The 19678-nt window shown below is 43.3% G+C and overlaps 1 protein-coding gene across 1 annotated transcript in view; it reads left to right on the top strand.

Annotated features, from left to right (window-relative positions):
- LOC126184794 (arginine-glutamic acid dipeptide repeats protein-like) overlaps positions 1–19678 on the top strand; it is a 186906-nt gene that overhangs the window by 129407 nt on the left and 37821 nt on the right. Inside the window, exon 18 of the mRNA XM_049927373.1 lies at positions 10284–10421. Coding sequence (XP_049783330.1) covers positions 10284–10421 — 138 coding nt within the window. The remainder of the gene's footprint in view (positions 1–10283; positions 10422–19678) is intronic.

Below are 19678 nucleotides of genomic sequence, written 5' to 3'. Positions count from 1 at the left end.
AATTTGATTACTGTTTACATCTGGTTTCAGCCAATTTTCCGTCCCTAGTGAAGCATTGTGACCGTTTATTAATGAGAGCAGTTCTGGGACCTTTCTACAGACTCTCCTGCAGTTTTCTATTACCACATTAATATATTCATTCCCTGTTGCGTTTTGCCTACTACTACCTTGTCGCGTCTCAGGAGGCGTCTTGTCAGGCCTAGGGAGGGAATTCTCTAACCTAAAAAACCCACATGTGCACTCCACACGTACTCCGCTACCCTTGTAGTCGCTTCCTGCGTGTAGTGGACGCCTGACCTATTCAGGGGGACCCTACATTTCCGCTATGCAAATAGCGGAGGTTGAGAAATTTGCACCCCAGATCTCCGCAGAATCGTCTGAGCCTCTGGTTTCAGCCTTCCACTTGCCTTCAAACCATAGGACCGCGATCGGTTCTGGGAACGATACTACAAATAGTTAGCTCAGATTCCACCCCGCGAGCGAGGCTTTCTGCCTTCACCAACTCCACCAACCACCTTTATGAACTGAGGATGACCTCTGAACCCAGACGGCAGGAGTCATTGGTGCCGACATGAGCAACAATTTGCAGTCAGGTGCACGCAGTGCTCTCTATCGCTGCCAGCAGGGCCTCTACGACATCTCGAATGAGACCCCCCGGCAAACAGACAGAGTGAACACTGGCCTTCTTCGCCGACCTTTCCGCTATTTGCCTAAGGGGCTCCATCGCCCGCCTAACATTGGAGCTCCCAATCACTAATAAACCCCTCCCCCCATGTGCCTGCTCGGACCTTGCTGAAGGAGTGGTCACATGTCCACTCACAGGCAGAGCGGTCGATGCCACATGGCCAGCCTCCACATTGACCCTCTGCCTTGTGCGACCCAAACACTGCTGAACCCACCACTCCCCATGGGGAGAGGGTGGCCCAATCGTGCCTAGTACCCGCGAAGGTGTCTTGACAGCAGGGACCGTGGGTGAAGCATGTAACACCTGGGGTGTACCATGCAACACACCAGACTCCCTTCTGCCACTACACTCCGAGGCAGCAGCCTGAAGACGGCTGACCGCGGCCATCAGCACGTTCAGTTGTTCGCAAACAGTGGCCAGCTCCTCCTGCGTCCGTACACAGCTGTCACACATCCCATACATCCAAAGAAATCAACAATTTACTGTAGAGAGTTAATCAACTTTTAACTAGACTGCTAATTCACTAAAGGTGGCTGATAGCTGACTAAACTGTGGTTACTAGACACTTCTTGTTGAAAACAATGAAAATAAGCACTACCTGCCCTGGACTGTGTTCAAAACAAACACTAGCACTACTGGCACTACAGCTGACTAAAGGGACTCTCTCTGACTGTATTCAAAACAAACACGAAATCTATGGAACACTATTATTAGTACTCAAAAATTAAAGCTTCCTAAAAGCAAAAACACACGGAAAAAGAAGTGACAGGTAAGAAAAAACCAGTTAATACTTAAATTAACGTAGCTTGCTGCACAGCAGATGTGAAGCAGATGGCAGTTATGACTATGATGGTTTTAAATGCAATGTTGTATCTTTTCATGATATTTAGGAGTTTATCGAAAGAAAATTATAGTAATATAGTGCTTGTTAATGTTACCAGTAAGTTTTTGCAAAGGTAGTAATGAAGTTCCTTAGAAAAGGATGCACATTGTATTAGCACTGGATAATTTTACCCTATGGTAAAGATATGATGTAACAGAGTTGAAACTATACTTTAGTCTCAGTCTTGACCTCCCCTTTTTAGCACATTTTACTTTAATTTGTGTAAAATATTTCAGTGCTTACCTTTACAAACATTATTTTAAGAGATATTGCATGCTATTAAAAAAAAAGTCCTCTGTTCCACTTACAAAAATCCCTACTTACGAATAATACCCTGACCACAAAATGCTCACACTTTTGTTTATGCTCTCTGTTGTGGCATACAACACAAACAAACAGTATTTTATGTTATCTTTTTGGTAGATTACAACATGTGATGACACGCTGCACAATCATGAAACTGCCCAGAGGCTATACTAGGTCCATAGCATAACAATGTTCAGATCTTGAGGGCTGCACAGTAAGTAATGGTTCACAGCACAGAGTAGACTGAAGCCCGTGTGGTTGAGATTGACCTATATATAGACCTGTGCAGGCAGCACTGAAGTTGCTGGCAATAGTTTTGAGTCGGCTCACACATCTGGTTTTATAGACATGTGCTGGAGGTCGATGGTGGAGTCTCTGGTGCCGATTCCTGCATCCGCAGCTAACGAGCCTTACCTTGGTACATTGAGGAACAACTGTAGTGTGCTGATGCAGTGAGTTGCATGTGTGGCTGGTGGGTCTGGAACAAGGCGGGTGGCTTAAGGTAGTGTAACTGTAGATTTACCACACCCTTGCACTCCTGGGTGGTAGTGTTGGGGGGGGGGGGGGAGACCCTGGTATGCCTGGCCCTGCGCCATGTGGGGAATAACGTGTATGACCTCCATGTCTTCTGCAGCCTCCCATGATGCTCTGGTTCCAGGACTCCCTGGTCTGTGGGCACTTGGACATAAAGCTGAAAGCGGCTAGTCCGGTGTTGGTTGAGCCAAGTGGGCAGTGGTGGAAACATGGGTGAAGCAGTGGACACTGGAGGTGATGTCGTGACGACATCTGTGCTCTAGAATGGCTGCTGCTCTGCTGGTGCACCCGCTGGGAATGTTCCCAGCTGTGGTAACTTGATCAGAAGCCTTAGTCTGCTCCGGGGTGCGGAAGCCATTGGTGAGGTTGGATTCTTCCCTTGTGATTGTGGTAGCCTGGAATAACTAACAGTTGCTTTAGTGGGGGTCAGTTGGAGAAGGATGGAGGAGTGGGGTCAAGGATGAGCTCTTCTTCCACTGAAGGATGGGAAAATGGGATGCAGTGGGAGGACTGCGGAGAAACAGACAGGGGGGTGCAGAAGAGTAACTAGAACTGGTTTTGTTGTCAGGTGATAGTCTGGTCTCTGGTATCAAGGATAAAACCCATCATCCTCATTGCTGATGACTGGTGGATGGGGAGTGGGGACAATCAATCTTGTCGGCCAAACCTCTGGGTCCCCACACCTGCATCCCAGGCTGTAACTTTGGAGAGGGGGAGGAAGAATTGGGGGGGGGGGGCTTTGTGTGCAAGAAGGAGTAAATGCAAGAGAGAATGGGGTGGATGTCCATGCAAGAGCTCAGATATGAATTTATAAAAATGTCAGGGTGCTTTTTGTGGATGTAAGGGGATGTAAAGTAGGTGAACAGGTGTGCATCACTCCAGCGCAGAAATTCACATGGGCTCCAATGGAAACTGTGGACCTTTGTCTATTGCTTATGTCTGTGGCAGGCCCTCGATGATGAAAATCTTCAACAGCGCTGTCACTGTGTATTCCACTGTGGTTGTATGGCAGTTAACAATATACTGTGAAGAGTCAAAAAAAATTGTACACCTGCCTAATATCATGGAGGGTCCTCACGAGAATGCAGAAGTGTCGCAACATGACGTGGCATGGACTCGACCAATGTCTGAAGTAGTGCTGGAGGGAACTGACTGCAGGGCGGTCCATAAATCTGTACGAGTGTGAGGTGGTGGAGATCTCTTCTGAACAGCGCGTTGTAATGCATTCCAGATATACCCAATAATGTTCATATCTGGGAAGATTCGTGGCCAGTGGAAGTGGTTAAAGTCAGAAGAGTGTTCTGGAGCCAATCTGTAGTAATTCTGGATGTGTGAGGTGTCACATTGTCCTGCTGGAATTGGCCAAGTCCGTCAGAATGCACAGTGGACATGAATGGATGCAGGTGATCTGACAGGATGCTTATGTACGTGTCCCCCGTCAAGAGTTGTAGCTAGACATATTAGGGGTCCCATAGCATTCCAGCTGCACACGTCCCACACCATTACAGAGCCTCAATCAGCTTGAACAGTCCCTTGCTGATATGCAGGGTCTGTGGATTCATGAGGTTGTCTCCATACCATACACGTCCATCTGCTTAATACAATTTCAAATAAGACTCGTCCAACTAGGCAACATGTTTCCAGCCATCAACAGTCCAATTTCAGTGTTGACGCCACCAAAAGCCCATATCGATGATGTTTCATTGAATGGTACATACGCTGACACTTGTTGATGGCCCAGCATCGAAATCTGCAGCAGTTTGCGGAAGGGTTGTGCTTCTATCACATTGAACAAGTCTCTTCAGCCATAGTTGGTCCCATTCTTGTAGGATCTTTGACTGCAGCAATGTCAGAGATTTCATGCTTTACCGGATTCCTGATATTCACGGTACACCGTGAAATGGTCATGCAGGAAAATCTCAACTTCATCGCTACCTCGGAGATGCTGTTTCCCATTGCTCATGCACCGACCATAACACCGTGTTCAAACTCGCTTAAATCTTCATAACCTGCCATTATAGCAGCAGTAACCTATCTAAGAACTGCGCCAGAACTTGTTGTCTTATATAGGCGTTGCTGACCGCAGTGCCATATTCTGATACACATGCCTATACCAGTTTCTTTGGTGCTTCAGTGTATATGGGAACCTGGAAATAGCATCAGTGATGATGAGACCCATGTTGTTCAGCAATGGGCATGCAAAAATCAGGGGGAAAAAACTTGCGATGTGGCTGTCTTTCGTTCAACATATTTAGTGTATTGACAGATGAGGTTCTCCATGTCTTGGTCGATGCCTGGCCAATATTCACTCCAGGCAGGCAGCTTGGTGTTGGAAGTTCCCCAATGCCCCTGATGCAGCAGCTGTAAGATGTGTTGTTGTAGGGCAAAAGCAAAAGGTGCCACTGCCCTTAGTAATGCCGAAGAAGAGTAGATTGTTGCTTAGCCCATTGCTCAGGGCACCTTCTCAAGACGTAGGTGCGAATTTGTTTGAGAATAGTGTTGCCTCTGTGGTAGCATGCATGTGGGCTCCTGTAATGGGAAAGTTGTCCATCACTTGTTGTGCCTCATAGGTGAGAAAGTGTGTCCACATTTGTGTGCTGGGATGTCCTTCTGAAGTGGATTTCATTGGTATATCTTGAGAAGTACAGTGCCAAGCGCTTTAGACAATGAGCAGTATGATCTGGGACATGAGCTGTTGGGTTGAACGAGATCGATGGCTTATGGTCTGTTACCATGTGGAACTTGGTGCCATAATGAAAGACACGAAATTTCTTGAAAGCGAATGTAATTGCCAGTGTTTTCTTCTCAATTTGAGAGTATTTCATTTCTGCAGAAATGAAGGTTTTTGAAGCTTAAGCTGTGGGATGCTCTGAACGATCATACTCCTAGTGAGTGAGGCTGGCCGCATCCCAGGATATGATGCATTGCTCCCCACCACTATCTGCTTTCCAGTTTGGGATGTTGCTAAACAAGGTGCTGAGAGTAGGTACTGTTTGAGTTCCCAGAATGCTGTTTCACATGCAGCCGACCATGTAAAAACCACTCCCTTCTTACCCAGGTGATGTTACAACTGAGCTATTGAGATGCCATTGGAATGAATTTTTCATAATATGTAATTTTACCCAGAAGCACCAGGAGCTGCTTGAGGTTCACCGCCCTAGGCATGGATGCGGTCGCTTCGATGTGCGACTGTGTTGGTGATAGTCCTTCACAACCCCCCAGGGGGTCCACAACTCTTTTGTGGATACGTGCGTGGCGAGCACGGGGCCCCGAGCCATTGCAGCCTTCTTTCTCTCCAGGGCTGCATTTCCTTTCCCTTCCCCTCCTTTCCTCTCCTTGCTCCTTTCCCCTCGCCCTCTCCTCTCCCTCTCTTGGTGTCCTTGCTTATGTTGGCCCCGCTATCCTCCTGGTTCTGTTGGTTTTCTAATTCGGCTTTGTTGCATAATCATCTCCTCCTTTTGGCATTCCTTGGTCCCCCTCTGGGGCTTGACCTCCATTACAAAATTTCTCCTCCGTAGTGTGAGCCATTTGGGGAAGAGCACCTTACCTAGTGTCTCCGATGTGCGCCCTCCTAGTACATTCCATCTTTTCTTTCACGTCGTTGTCTGATGCTAGGGTGCATAGCCAGCACGGTAGCCAGCCCATGTGGTGGGGTCGCTATGTACCCTTTTGGTTGAGCCCCCTGAACACACAGGGATCACACTACTGATACCTGAGCTGTGACCTCCTCATGCATGCCTTGGAGTGGTTGCTCGTCCTCCTGGAGCATCGGAACTCCCGGCAATGGCCGCCGTGCCAGACGGCCCTTGCTGTGGCTGGGTGGCGCCCGTGAGGAGAGCCCCTGATAGGAGTGGGTGGTATCAGGGCGGACGCTATGCAAATGAAACGCATACGGGTCCAGAACTCTGGCCGTTCTTCTGCGGCCGTCTCTCTGCGTGGAACTGATTCCTCAAGTGCTGCTTCTCTTGCCCCTTCGGCCTTCCCTTCCATGGCTACCCCCTGGGAAGAGGGTCAGGCCCGTCGGCTAGGGGCAAAATCTTTCCCCCGTTACCTAGTTTGCACCAGGACTGATGGAGATACTTTCACCAATACCAAACCTTTATTCTTTGTGGAACACATTGAAGACAAGTTTGGCGAAGTGGACTCCCTGAGCAAGATGCGGTCGGGTTCGTTGCTGATAAAAACTGCTTCAGCTGCCCAATCTGCGGCCCTTCGTGCCTGTACCCATCTTGGCACAATAACTGTGTCCATTACCCCCCACCAGTCTCTAAATATGGTACAAGGTGTGATTTTTCACAGGGACCTCATCCTTCAAACTGATGAGGAACTTCAGGACAATCTCGGACGGCAGGGTGTTCACTTTGTTCGGCATGTTCAGAAGGGTCCTAAAGACAATCGTATTGATACTGGTGCCTTTATCCTGGCCTTTGAAGGGGATACCCTCCCTGAGAAAGTTAAGATTATGGTCTATCGTTGTGATGTGAAGCCGTACATCCCACCTCCTATGAGGTGTTTCAAGTGCTTGCGTTTTGGACACATGTCTTCCCGCTGTTCCCAGGCCCCTCTCTGTGGTGATTGTGGACGTCCACTCCATGAGGGGAGTCCCTGTGTTCCCCCTCCTGTCTGTGTAAATTGTCATGGTAGTCATTCTCCACGTTCACCAGATTGCCCAGTATATAAGAAGGAAAAAAAGATACAGGAGTATAAGTCCCTCGATCATTTAACCTACACAGAAGCCCGTAAGAAATATGCAGGACTCCACCCTGTGTCCATGACATCTAGTTACGCCTTGGTTACATCTTCACCCCTTCCTCCCCCTTCCTTACCCTCATCCAGGACCCCTCTCCTCCCCCCCCCACCCCCCCACCCCTGCGGCTCCCACACCTTCTCCTATGGGCACTGCTCCCCCTCCCCAGCCGGAGAAGTGTCCCACTCCTTTGGCGTCTGCCGGTCAAGGGCAGTGGCAGTGCTGTAGGTTTCTGCGAAATGTGAGCTTAGAAATTCTTCACTTTTCCCAGAGCAGAAGAAAAACATTTTGGGGAGTTTAGTGCAAAGCATGTCCAGTTGTGAATAAGGAACATTCTCTGAGGACCAGGTTTGCGCTATCCATGATGGAAACTCCAAAAGATGCAAATGTGTCCAAGTTGTGGCCTGTCACGTGTGTGACCTTGTAGGACTGTATTAAATGCAACACCTTGTCTTACAGCCGGCCGCGGTGGTCTAGCGGTTCTGGCGCTGCAGTCCGGAACCGCGGGACTGCTACGGTCGCAGGTTCGAATCCTGCCTCGGGCATGGGTGTGTGTGATGTCCTTAGGTTAGTTAGATTTAAGTAGTTCTAAGTTCTAGGGGACTTATGACCTAAGATGTTGAGTCCCATAGTGCTCAGAGCCATTTGAGCCTTGTCTTACAAAGGGTCATCAAACTGTAAGGCTTTTAACTGAAACTCTTTATTAGGTGCTGCATGGACAATCACACCTCTGACTGTGCATTCTGCATAATATTCCTTGGTGGTAGGCAGAAAAAACTTGTGTTGGTGACTTGGCCCCTGGAGTTCAGCTGCAAAGCTTGATAAGATTGACACTTGCTTGTGACATTGATAAAACTCGAGGGGAGCAGAAATCACATGACAGTATCTTTGATAGTGAGCACTTAACAAAGAGTAATTTTGTTGAATGTCAGGTTATCAGGTTCTGTCAGAGGGGCCAGATTGCACAACAAATGATAAGTTTGTGGTGGTATCCGTGATAAGAAAAGGGATTTAGCAGCGTCATCATCACGTACCATAAATACCTTAAAGTGCTATCGCAGTGAGTTCCAGTCTTTCGATTTTCCCCTCATACGGTGGGAACAGTGAAGGATTTATTGTTGGCTGTTGTAGTAGTCTGGCTAGGAGGTCCTCCATTTGTTTTTGATATTCCACTTGATGAACCATCAGTTGTTGCATAACAGGGGCAAGAGATTGTTCAGCCATGGTGACAGGAAGGAAGGAAACGTTGGTGACTGTTCAGTAAACAAAGTCTGTAGGTCATGGAAAAGGTCGCTGTCATATAGCGTCAGTCAAGTGCTGAAATTCGCATGCAAGTTTTCACAGTTCGAGCAATGGAACGCAAACAAGTTCACTCTGCAGTCACCGGATGCCATGACCCAAACACAGTTTTTTTGTAATCTTTTTATTGGTGCACAATGTGCAGTCATGATACTGCCCAGTGGTGATATTAGGTCAGTAGCATAACAACATCCAAATCTTGAAGGCTGCACAATAGGTAATAGTTCACAGCATGGTGTAGAATGAAACCGGAAGGCTCACGTCGGCCAAGATATAGACCAGTGTAGACAGAACTGATGCTGGTGGCACTAGTTTTGAGTCAGTGTGTGCAGCCAGCGTTGTAGATTTGCACTGCAGGTCAATGGTGGAGCCTCTGGTGTTGATCCTCACATCTGTGGCTAGCGAGACTTAGCTCAGTGCATCGAGTAACAGCTGTGGTGTGCTGGTGCAGCAAGTTGCACATGCAGCTGGCACAGTGTACAGATCTTGAGTGAGGCAGACGGCTTAAGATAGTGGTAACTGTGGGTTTACCACACGTATCTCTTGTTGAGAAACATGTAATGATACCTTTAACCATTTATGTAAAGTGGGACACACTATACAGTGATAAACGCTCTGTTTGGATCAGAGTGAGTTATGCTGGTGTAAGATATTGGTATCTGCATTAGCATAAAAGGTGACTTTTCCATATATGTCAACTTTTGCAATGTGCTGCATGATTAGGGTGTTACTGATATGACTTGATTACACTGTAACACGAAAAATGCAATAGCAGTGTAATGGGGAATACAAATAATGGGACAAGTAAAGATAAGCACTCACCATGTAGTTGATTGTTAAGTGGTTGACAGTCTCAAAAAGAACATAGCTTCAAGCAACAATGTCCTGGCAGTGCAGCTCAACTTGGCTGAGGGGTTGTGTCAAGTGGGTTTTTGAAGAGGAGCAAAGAGGCAGGGTGGGGCACGGAGGAAAGGATGGTAGCAGCTAAGAGGGAGAGGCAGCAAGGGAATGAGATTGGAATGTGGCTCTGGGAAACCTGCCCTGCTTGTGACACATGTGAAACTGCTTGTGGCTTACAATGACATGGAGGAATAAGGAGGGGGTAGAGAGAGAGAACTGAGGAAGAGGAACACCATAGAGAGGAAAATGTGAGTGTAGATGAATGGAATAATGTGGGAAGTACAGGGAAAGGGATGGAAGTGGGTATGGAACAGGAGCTACCAGAAGTTGAAGCCAGGTGGCTTGTGGATTGAATGCTGTCTTTTAAGGACAGTCTTCAATCAAGTAATTCCCCATGCGTCCCACTTTATTCACATTTCAATCTCCATGGTATCCCTCTTCCTCTGTTGTATCCCCCTCCTCCCCCTCCCCATGTGCGTATTTTAGTCAACATTGGAGGGCATTGTCTGAAACCTCAAATCTGTATTCAGTCTTGCTTATATGCCTGTCAGCTGCTGAAAACCTCAACTACATGTTGAGTGGTTACTTTTATTCCTTCAATTATTTGAATTTTGCTCAGGATTTTCCAGTTTCATGTAAGTTGGGGAAACTGTCAGAATAAACATTTTTGATTATGTTTTAATAAGCTTCATCAGACAACTAATGAGTAAAAGAAACAGTGCAATTGCTTGAAATAAAATAAAAACGTAATACAGTACTTTTCCAATTTTATGTGTAGTCATCAGTATGACATGGCTTAGGTAATGAAAATCTTAATTTTTTAAGATATATTTTAAATTTAAGAAGTATTGCCTGGGCTTTTGTGACCATACTATCTCTGTGAACGCATTTTTCCTCATTTTACATATTGACAGTATTAATTATTGCAGTGAATATGCCAGGCCTCATGCAGGCTTTTCACCTGGGACATTGCCACGATCGTCAGGATTGTCATTGCCGCCTCAGTGTATTGATCCAATGCTTCATTATCAACTAAACAGCATGTATGCACCTGGAACTCGTGAAAGGTAATGCCCTAATTAATGAGAAATTTTTTAAGAATGTGATTTATATTTATCATTGATAAAATATTGTGGAATAATAGTTTTTCATGCTGTATTTCACTATTAGTTTATATCTTTATGGCTGTGGCACTATTAGTTTATATCTTTATGGGTGTGAGCCTGATGTGGTAGAAAGCAGCCATACATTATGGCATACAGTTATAAATTTCATATTTATGTGTAAGTGGTTAGAGAAAAACATACTCAACAGTTTAATAAAGTTTGGTTGTCAGTAATAAATTAAATGATTTTGGTCTTTGCAAACTTCCTCAGATCTTTTCTGTGGATAATTCTGTATTGATCGCAGATCTGAATATGCTCATATAGACCAGAACTAGTTAGCTGATAATTGGCTCACAACTGTGATGTGAAGTAAACTGTTGTTAAACACAAATGTTGCTGATCTCTATGTACAAGTTGTGCTCCACAATTAAAAATACACAATAGTGCCTTTGATCCATCACCATTTGAAGAACCCCGTATTAAGAGACATACCTGTATTAAAAAAAAAAAAAGTTATCAAGGCAAAAATATTTGTTTAACAATCATGATTGAAGTTTTGTGTAGTTTACCTGAACATATGAATATAATAGAGGGAAACATTCCACGTGGGAAAAATATATCTAAAAACAAAGATGATGTGACTTACTAAACGAAAGCGCTGGCACGTCGATAGACACACAAACATACACACAAAATTCTAGCTTTCGCAACCAATGGTTGCTTCGTCAGGAAAGAGGGAAGGAGAGGGAAAGACGAAAGGATGTGGGTTTTAAGGGAGAGGGTAAGGAGTCATTCCAATCCCGGGAGCGGAAAGACTTACCTTAGGGGGGAAAAAGGACGGGTATACACTCGCACACACACCCATATCCATCCACACATATACAGACACAAGCAGACATTTTCAGAGGCAAAGAGTTTGGGCAGAGATGTCAGTCGAGGCGGAAGTGCAGAGGCAAAGATGTTGTTGAATGACAGGTGAGGTATGAGTGGCGGCAACTTGAAATTAGCCTGTCATTCAACAACATCTTTGCCTCTGCACTTCCGCCTCGACTGACATCAATGCCCAAACTCTTTGCCTCTGAATATGTCTGCTTGTGTCTGTATATGTGTGGATGGATATGGGTGTGTGTGTGTGTGTGTGCGCGAGTGTATACCCGTCCTTTTTTCCCCCTAAGGTAAGTCTTTCCGCTCCCGGGATTGGAATGACTCCTTACCCTCTCCCTTAAAACCCACATCCTTTCATCTTTCCCTCTCCTTCCCTTTTTCCTGACGAAGCAACCGTTGGTTGGGAAAGCTAGAATTTTGTGTGTATGTTTGTGTTTGTTTGTGTGTCTATCGACGTGCCAGCGCTTTCGTTTGGTAAGTCACATCATCTTTGTTTTTAGATATATTTACCTGAACATTTCTTTCACAAAAGTCAAGGGTTGTAACTTTGTATGTCCTTGTCAGATTTACTGTAGTCATTATTGTGTAATTACTGGTCTGTGCCAGAAAGGTGGTCAGCACAAAAATCAAAACAATATACTTAAAAAAAAAAACAGACACATTCTTTAAAAAGATACAATGTAACCTGCAAAGGTGATTACTTTTCAGGTTTGAGACTTGGTACTGTTTTTGCTTACTTATTGTAGGAAGCTTTTTATGCCTTGAATGAGCTGTGTGTAACGTTACTTTGTGTATATGTTATTACCTAACAGCAACTCATATAAGATTACTTTTCAGAATAACAAGAAGTAACCAGAGAAATAATACATTGAACAACTAATCAAGAAATAACAGTAAAATATATTTAAAAATGCAAACCAATTAATTCTAGAGAACTACTTACTGACAAGAGATGGCATCACTTCCAAGGGCACAATTAGGAGAAGATTGCACATTTAGCTTTTGAAATCAGTGATGCGAACTTCTGGAGTAGAGAGCAAGAGTGGATAGAAACGTGGTGTGTGTGAGTGTGTTAAGGGAAGAGTGGAGGCTCAATCAGAATACTAAGCCAAGAGAGGCACTGCAGGATACTCTGGATTGGAACTGAACAATTAAGTGCAATGAGCATATTATTATTACTGAAATTTCAATGAAACTGTCTCAGAGAAGCAGAGATCAATTTCTCTCTGGTCATTGCATTTATGCTTCTGCACACAGAAGCTATAATTACATGTTGATGTCTGCACAGATCAGTGTATGCAGCCACCCACATTTCTATTGGATGAAGCAGTAGGTCTCTGAAAAGCCTTCACTAAGTGTAGCTTGACAGTGCACTCACAGAACTGTTTTCAAGCAGACCACTAATTCCATGTTCCAGGGAACATCAACATCAGACAAATGTTTCATAATGCAGCATTTTCATGACAGATACGTGGCTTCTAGCCACACCACTTAATAGAATGTTTCAGATTTTGTATCCATTACATTCACTACTTAATCCACAGTGTCTCCCAATTAACTCCCTTCCCCAAATCCTGTATGGTTTAGGTTCATATCCTGCCATCACTGTAGATGCCAAATTCACCCACCCACCCCCATCCCCAATCCTCCTCCACCACCACCACCACCACCACTTCTGTAATGGATAGGAACCATTGTCAGTCTAGGAAGCAATAGTCATTTGTACACTTCTTGAAGTTTTGTGGCATACTGAAATTCATTTCAGGTGAATGTCAGAGAACTTAGAGAATTTGGTGTGAGATGTAGTTCCTGAACTTCGAGTTAGCAACAATGTGGGCTCTTCTGTATAAACTTTGAATTATTTTTGGATACTTACTCCGAGGCTTCAGCAATTTGCTGTGTTATTTTGAACTTAAGATTTCAATCCTGTGAGACTACTTCAGACTTTGAAATATTTCAGTGAATCACTTGTGACATCGATTTGAACTTCGTTCGATTAAAGTGGATCTTGTGAATGACCAAGCAGAGTTCAGAAATATTACTGATGCACTTCCATGCAACCGAAATTGTAATTATTAGCCACTGTAGCTGTAATTAACCTTTCACTGCTACAGACGTGCTCTCTGCATTCAGTGGTGAGGGCAGCATTTTGCCAAATGCTGGTACCTGTGCTGAGAGGCGGCATTCTGGCTGATACGAAGTACTAATCATACAATTATTCAAAAAGTATGAAGTGAAAAAACCTGAATTTAGCACATATTACAGTCTGATATCTTCACTCGATAAAGAACTAAGTTTCGCTTTGTTACCTAACATACTTAACTGCACCCCATCAAAGTAAGTAAAACATTTGCGAAAGATTGTAAGAGTTTGCAGAGGAAAAAACACATTGCATAAGCTTTGCATGTGATTGATTATAACTCATAGATTGCAGTGAATGAAATGTAGATAAGATATCAAAATTTTATTTAAAACTGAGAGCAGAACGATATCTCATTTCATTCGCAAGTTATCGGGTTTTACATCTGATGGAGAGTTGCACACAAAATGCCCATTCACACCTTTGCACAGTGCTAACCATGTTGTCATACCAATCATTATAGCTCCTAAATGATTCAAGATATCGAAATGAGGCTTTTTGTGAATGATAGAATGCAAGGAGGCACTTATGTTGTATGATGAATACTCAAAACTTTTTTATTAACAAAGGCATTGAAGTAACTCACCTGCAGCAGTGAGAGATCGGTAGCTCAGGATGCATAGAGAAGTCAGTCACACTGTAGGGAAACTCGAGGGGGGGGGGGGGGGGCACATGCATACAGCATCAGCACCTGGGAAATAGCATAACACAACATGTATACACGTTCACAGCAGCGAAACTGTTAAGCACTCACCAGTAACAATTTGTGGTCTTGTTTTGTGGAAGTAAACTGTTTTATTGAAGATCAGTGCATCGAGTGTTACCTAAAGTCATCTCACCGTCAATCCTATGTTTATATAATTTTAATTACAGCTTAGACAGATGCTGTTGACAAATGTGAGAACATATTGCTGAAGTGTACAGTAACCCATTGGCAGCTAACAAACCACAGATGATCTCAGTGACCATGCGTTATTCCACTGACATCTTGGCAAGTTGCTAGAAGGTTAATTTATTGCAGTGTGTAAAATAACAGTTTTGCCTCTGGTTGACAATCTCTTCATTTTTGTTCATCAATTTTGAATGGCTTATTGTTTTGAAAATATTTCACTGTAGATGTATTATCCTATGATTGTTTAGGCTTCGTGTAATGACCAGGAGCATATCCTTTCAATTCCAGAAGATTATTTTACCTTGAGTCTTGCTATTGCTGAATTTTCTAAGTGAACTGAAAGCATTACATTACATCTCGTTTGGAGTTTATATATACACTGAAGAGCCAAAGAAACTGGTACACCTCCCTAATATCGTGTAGGGCCCCCACGAGAATGCAGAAGTGCTGCAACATGATGTGGCCTGGACTCGACTAACTGAAGGACTGCTGGAGGGAGTTGACACCCTGAAATTGCAGGGCTGTCCATAAATCCATAAGAGTATGATGAGGTTGAGATCTCTTCTGAATAGCACATTGCAAGGCATCCCAAATATGCTCAATAATGTTCATGTCTGGGAACTTTGGTGGTCAGTGGAAGTGTATAAACTCAGAAGAGTGTTCCTGGAGCCACTCTGTAGAAATTCTGGGTGTGTAGGGTGTCGCATTGTCCTGCTGGAATTGCCCAAGTCCATTGGAATGCACAATGGACATAAATGGATGCAGGTGATCAGACAGGATGCTTAAGTATGTGTCTAGACATATCAGGAGTCCCATATCACTTCAAATGCACATGCCCCATGCCATTACAGAGCCACCTCCAACTTGAACAGTCCCCTGCTGACATGCAGGGTCCTTGGATTCATGAGGTTGTCTCCATACTTGTACATGTCCATCCACTCAATACAATTTGAAACTCGTCCGACCAGGCAACATGTTTCCAGTCACCAACAGTCCAATGTTGGTGTTGACGGACCCAAGCGAGGCATAAAGCTTTGTATCGTGCAGTCATCAAGGGTGGTCCTTTGGCTCTGAAAACCCATATCGATGATGTTTCATTGAATGGTTCGCATGATTACACTTGTTGATTGCCCAGCATTGAAATCTGCAGCAATGTGCCGAAGGGTTGCACTTCTTTCACATTGAATGAGTCTCTTCTGTCATCATTGGTCCCTTTCTTGCAGGATCTTTCCCCAGCCGCAGTGATGTCAGAGATTTGATGTTTTACTTAGTTCCTGATATTCATGGTACACTCATGAAATAGTCGTACTGGAAAATCTCCTCTTCATTGCTACCTCGGAGATGCTGTATCTCATCGCTTGTGCGCAGACTATAACAGCACATTCAGACTCACTTAAATCTTGATAACCTGCTGTTGTAGCAGCAGTAACTGATCTAAGAACTGTGCTAGATACTTGTTGTCTTATATAGGCGTTGCCAACCACAGCGCCGTGTTCTGCCTGTTTACATATCTCTGTATTTGAATACACATTCCTATACCAGTTTCTTTGGCACTCCAGTGTATGTAATCCACTTCTATCATAAATTATGCGAGGAGGAAATCCATCTCCTGGCAAAAAACTGTTGAAAATGGCACACTCTTTGTGAGCCTTCTGCACACAGTTGATGATAACATATCATGTATGTCACTTGTGAACAACATTATTTTTGAGACAGTTACATTGACTGTTCAGATACTGGACCTGCAATGCCTGTCTTCATCATGGATGTTTCAGTAGAATATATGTCATGAAGATTGATGTGAACAGGGGTCATAAGAAGAGGGTAAATAGCAAAGACAAATAAATTTATTGCACATACGATTACCATATTTACCCGACTATAATACAACACTGAATATTTAGCCCCCTTGTTTTTTTTAGAAGTGGCTCCTTGAGAATTTTTTTTTATTTTTGTCATGTTCTGACTAATCCAATTTACAAGCTGGTTTATTGATGATGAAAGTATCTGCCTAAAATAGTTAACATTACCTCATTTATTAATTGTCTACATTTCAGTGATACAAGATGAAATAAAATAAACAAACAGAAATGGTTTACATTAATTTTTACCTTCACTTTCTTTTTTGTTTGGTATCATAATCGTCATCATCACCACCATCACCATTGTTGTTGTTATTATTTGTAAACCTGCTGCCATGTCTTCCTTCCTGGCACCTCTCCCATATTATGTCATCTTCTGAGCCATTAACACTATTTGAATCCTCTCATCCAGCATAGATGTGTAGTAAAAAAAAAAAAAAAAAAAAAAAAAAAATACACTTTCCACCGTGGAGTGAGAGTGTGGTCAACCCGTAAAGAAGCCTCTCACAGTAAAGCTGTTGCAGATGAGCCATAAAAGAGCTACTCACAACAAGTTTCATTACTTAAAATTGTGAGGTCATGCCACCAAGAATGATTACCACATCTATGTTGTTTTTTGATATCAGGTCCTTAACTTCGTGGGTGAGGTGTGTCCTGGATGAATCCAGCACCAGCATTTTTCTTGTGTGAAGTAAAGTGTCTGATATTCTATTTCAAACAAAGTTCAACTATTCTCGTACCAGGTCATTAGTCATCCATCCCTTACCTTGGCATTTAAAGATAAGCTCTGCAAATAGTTTTTCTTTTGGTGCAGTTATTCTGCGAATAATCATGTATAGGATGAACTTTCTTCCATCAACTAGCACACTCACCATTACTGTATTCTGGCCTTTTCATTGCCAAAACTTTTTATAGGAACACTTTTAAGGCTCTTCATGTTGACAGCAGCATTTAGTGGCATATCAAAATAAAATGAAGTCTGATGAGCATTGCCCATATGGCCTAGCAAATAGTTGTGCCATTTTCTTAGACTCATTATATGATGCTAATATGTAAGTAATTTTTCGTCAAATGTGGCAGGAAGTTGCTGAGCTAGTGGTAGTGCAAGCTAGCTCCACCCTCTTCATCAGCCTCACACACCGGCCAATCCTTGCTTTGAATTCTGTTATGCATGCAATTGGAAAAATTTCTCTTAATCTCTAGCACCTCGATTTCGATAATTTCTTGAGTGATTGGAAAGCATTCATTGTGTTTCTCTTGCACATACTAGCGTCCTGCTACTCCAATTCGTGAAATGTTCCCTGCTTCAGTCCCCTGAGAATTTGGCACGAAGAATTGACATTCTTTAATTTTTTTTTCTTCTGATGCACAGTTGTTTGTGACTTCTGCTTAACGAATCGCCATTAACTTATAATTAGCCTTGTACTGTCTGCATGAACCAATTTTGAACTGTGAACTTGTAGAGCTACGTTTCTTGACAGTCACAGCTATAATTTTCATCCATTATCAATTGCTGAAATTTATTGTTCTTACAGTACTGCCATTATATGCAAACTGAATGATAACAGTATGTTGTCTTCCTGGCTCCTTACAGCTTAATTGACAGAAATCTACCACTTTGGCGTAACACTATTGCCAACCTTGAAAATCGTCAGTGCTGTAGAGCAGTAGGAGCTTTGGCACCATTGTTGAAGTTTATGTTTCATTTGTTGTGCTGTATTTCAAGTGTTCTGTGCAAACTTTTTTTTTAGCCTTAATTTGTCTCTTGTAGAAATGTATAGCATTGTTGAGCATTTGTCCAATTGTTAAGTCAGTTCAGTTCCAGTTACAACTGGATTCAGGCAAACTGCACTCTGAGGGTGGTGGTTGTTCATAAAATGCCAAGGTATATGGTATATGTTTCCCCGACTGGCAGCATGACGAAATTTGCTGTCCTCTTGGCATTTGCCTCCTCCCTTTTGTATTACTGCTCAGCCAACCAGGTGCCACTGTTCCCCTCTCACCCATCTGAATTCTTCAAATTAAATCTGTGCATGACCACGGTTACCAAAGCTTCATCTGAAAATGTAAGATACAGATACAGCATAAGAATGTTAACCTCAGGAATAATAGTTTAATGTGTGAATGCAAGATGATCCTGTATTTTTTGAATGGAGAATTTCAGAGGAAACCTCTTACAGTCGGGTAAATAAGGTACATACTTTCGACAACTTTTTTACATTATTGTCTCAATTATGTAATATTTTTTACATATGATCATCACAGATTGGACATCAGTTATATACAGGGTGATTCAAAAAGAATACCACAACTTTAGGAATTTAAAACTCTGCAACGACAAAAGGCAGAGCTAAGCACTATCTGTCGGCGAATTAAGGGAGCTATAAAGTTTCATTTAGTTGTACATTTGTTCGCTTGAGGCGCTGTTGACTAGGCGTCAGCGTCAGTTGATGCTAAGATGGCGACTGCTCAACAGAAAGCGATTTGTGTTATTGAGTACGGCAGAAGTGAATCGACGAGAATCCGTGGGAAACAACTCAGTATGAACGTTTTCTGTGCCATTTCAGCCAGTAAAGTTTTTGGTCCCTTTTTCTTCGAAGGTGCTACCGTAACTGGACTACAGTATCTGGAGATGTTAGAGAATTGGCTGTTCCCTCAGCTCGAACAAGAAGCACAACAATTCATATTTCAGCAGGATGGAGCGCCACCACATTGGCACTTATCTGTCCGTAACTACCTGAACGTCAACTACCCGAGGCGATGGATCGGCCGCCAGGCAGCCCGTGACAGAGCACTTCATCACTGGCCTCCAAGAAGCCCTGATCTTACCCCCTGCGATTTTTTCTTATGGGGGTATGTTAAGGATATGGTGTTTCGGCCACCTCTCCAAGCCACCATTGATGATTTGAAACGAGAAATAACAGCAGCTATCCAAACTGTTACGCCTGATATGCTGCAGAGTGTGTGGAACGAGTTGGAGTATCGGGTTGATATTGCTCGAGTGTCTGGAGGGGCCCATATTGAACATCTCTGAACTTGTTTTTGAGTGAAAAAAAACTTTTTTAAATACTCTTTGTAATGATGTATAACAGAAAGTTATATTATGTTTCTTTCATTAAATACACATTTTTAAAGTTGTGGTATTCTTTTTGAATCACTCTGTATTGTAGATTATCAGTCAGTTACAGTGTCCTCAAGTTTCTTGGAAGATTTACTCAGCTGCTGCCTTCACGAGGGCTATCGTACATTTCTTTTTAACTTCTGTTAGGGTGTAGTAAGGCTTTTGAATTCATTTGCACACAAATGACCGTGTGACGTGTGTTAATGTCTGCGTAATCTTGTTGCAATTATTGGAGTCATTTAAATGATGTGCTCTGTGCTCACTGTCTGCTAAATCCAATTGTGAATTTAAAGAGAATGAGCTTTAATATCATTGCTT

This window comes from Schistocerca cancellata, chromosome 4 (assembly GCF_023864275.1).
Source record: "Schistocerca cancellata isolate TAMUIC-IGC-003103 chromosome 4, iqSchCanc2.1, whole genome shotgun sequence".
Taxonomy (NCBI): Eukaryota; Metazoa; Arthropoda; class Insecta; order Orthoptera; family Acrididae; genus Schistocerca; species Schistocerca cancellata.
Note: the sequence above shows the minus strand (reverse complement) of the source record. Positions and strands in the feature narration are given on the sequence as shown.